This window comes from Triticum aestivum, chromosome 6D, assembly GCF_018294505.1.
Source record: "Triticum aestivum cultivar Chinese Spring chromosome 6D, IWGSC CS RefSeq v2.1, whole genome shotgun sequence".
In the NCBI taxonomy this organism is placed as follows: Eukaryota; Viridiplantae; Streptophyta; class Magnoliopsida; order Poales; family Poaceae; genus Triticum; species Triticum aestivum.
In genome coordinates, this window is record NC_057811.1 from 468,472,728 (window position 1) to 468,473,969 (window position 1,242).

Genomic DNA, 1,242 nt, shown 5'->3' on the forward strand with positions numbered 1-1,242 from the left:
CAGTTTGGTCCATGGCTTCTGATACTTCACCGTGTGTGCGTGTCTGTAGCACGGCGAAGTGCTACGACTAAGAACAAATTGATCTACGCGTGAACCTGACCTTAAACTAAACTAGTCTATGGGGTGGAAGATACTTTCAGGCACTTGCCAAGCGGTTTACACTTTTACTTACACGCGCACAGGAAAAACGTCGCCTTGAGACACACACATGCGTCGTCGCGGGCCCTGCGGTGACCGGCGAGCTTATAAAACGGGGAGCGCGCCCCCGAGAAGGCCAGCAAACCACCCACAACCACCGCTCCTCATCTGAGCTCCGTCGAGAAACCAAGCGAGAATCCAAAAGGTGTCCAAGCTACCATGGCGAACCACCCATTCGCCTCCGCCTCAGCCGGGGCGACCTCGAGGTGCGCGGGCGCGGCTCCCAGCACCGGCAAGCTCACCTGCCTCTGCTCGCCGACCAACCACCCGGGCTCCTTCCGCTGCACCCGCCACCGCAACCCGCGGGGGCGACCACAGACGTCGTCGGCCGGCCGCGCGTCGCAGCAGCCTGCTGCACCGGGAGCCAGCGCGACGGTGCGCGTCGAGGGAATCATCAGGAGCGGCGCCGGCGGCAGGGCAACCACCAAGGGCCGGTCCGTCCTGCGCGCGCACCTGCTGCGGCTGGTGAGCGCGCCATCCTCCGCCGGCCGCGACCACCGCCGCTGCCGCGACTTCATGCCCCGCCCGTCAAGGCTGGGCCGACCCGCGGTGACCGCGTGACCCGGCTGCTCTGCTTCGCGGCCCGTACCAGGGAGCTCACCAGTAGTGGCGGACGGTGCGCCTCTATTTCGCGCGCACCAACGCATGGATCCGTCCCGTCGTGGCTAGCACACGAGCTAGGATCGGGTACTGCTCTGGAGAATGGAATCAGTGCTCTTTTTAGTGCTGTGATGAACTGATGATGGTGCTGATAAATTGATAATTACTAGTACTAGTACTCTGGATCTGTACACACTTCCTTGTAATTTTTGCCGAGGAATGAAATGGAGCAGTTTGTGTGACCTTTCCTGCATCTTTGTGCTGGTCTGCGGATTTACACTATGGGCGGACACGTACTGTAGAAATTCTCACTTCTTTTACTGTAGGATTTCTCGCTTGGTTTTGTGCCTATGGGAATTGAGATCACCTTTAGTTATCAGAATTCCGCTTAAAATTTTATATTGTACATGTGATAATTACCTTTTAAGACATAAAGCATGTTTC

General features: G+C 57.6%; 1 protein-coding gene across 1 annotated transcript; it reads left to right on the plus strand.

Annotated features, from left to right (window-relative positions):
- The first annotated feature begins 264 nt into the window (after nucleotides 1–264).
- Nucleotides 265–1,040, plus strand: LOC123142051 (uncharacterized). The gene has a single exon (XM_044561078.1). It carries the CDS (start codon nucleotides 358–360, stop codon nucleotides 757–759), a length of 402 nt encoding a protein of 133 aa, XP_044417013.1. The 5' UTR covers nucleotides 265–357; the 3' UTR covers nucleotides 760–1,040.
- Nucleotides 1,041–1,242: the final 202 nt, after the last annotated feature.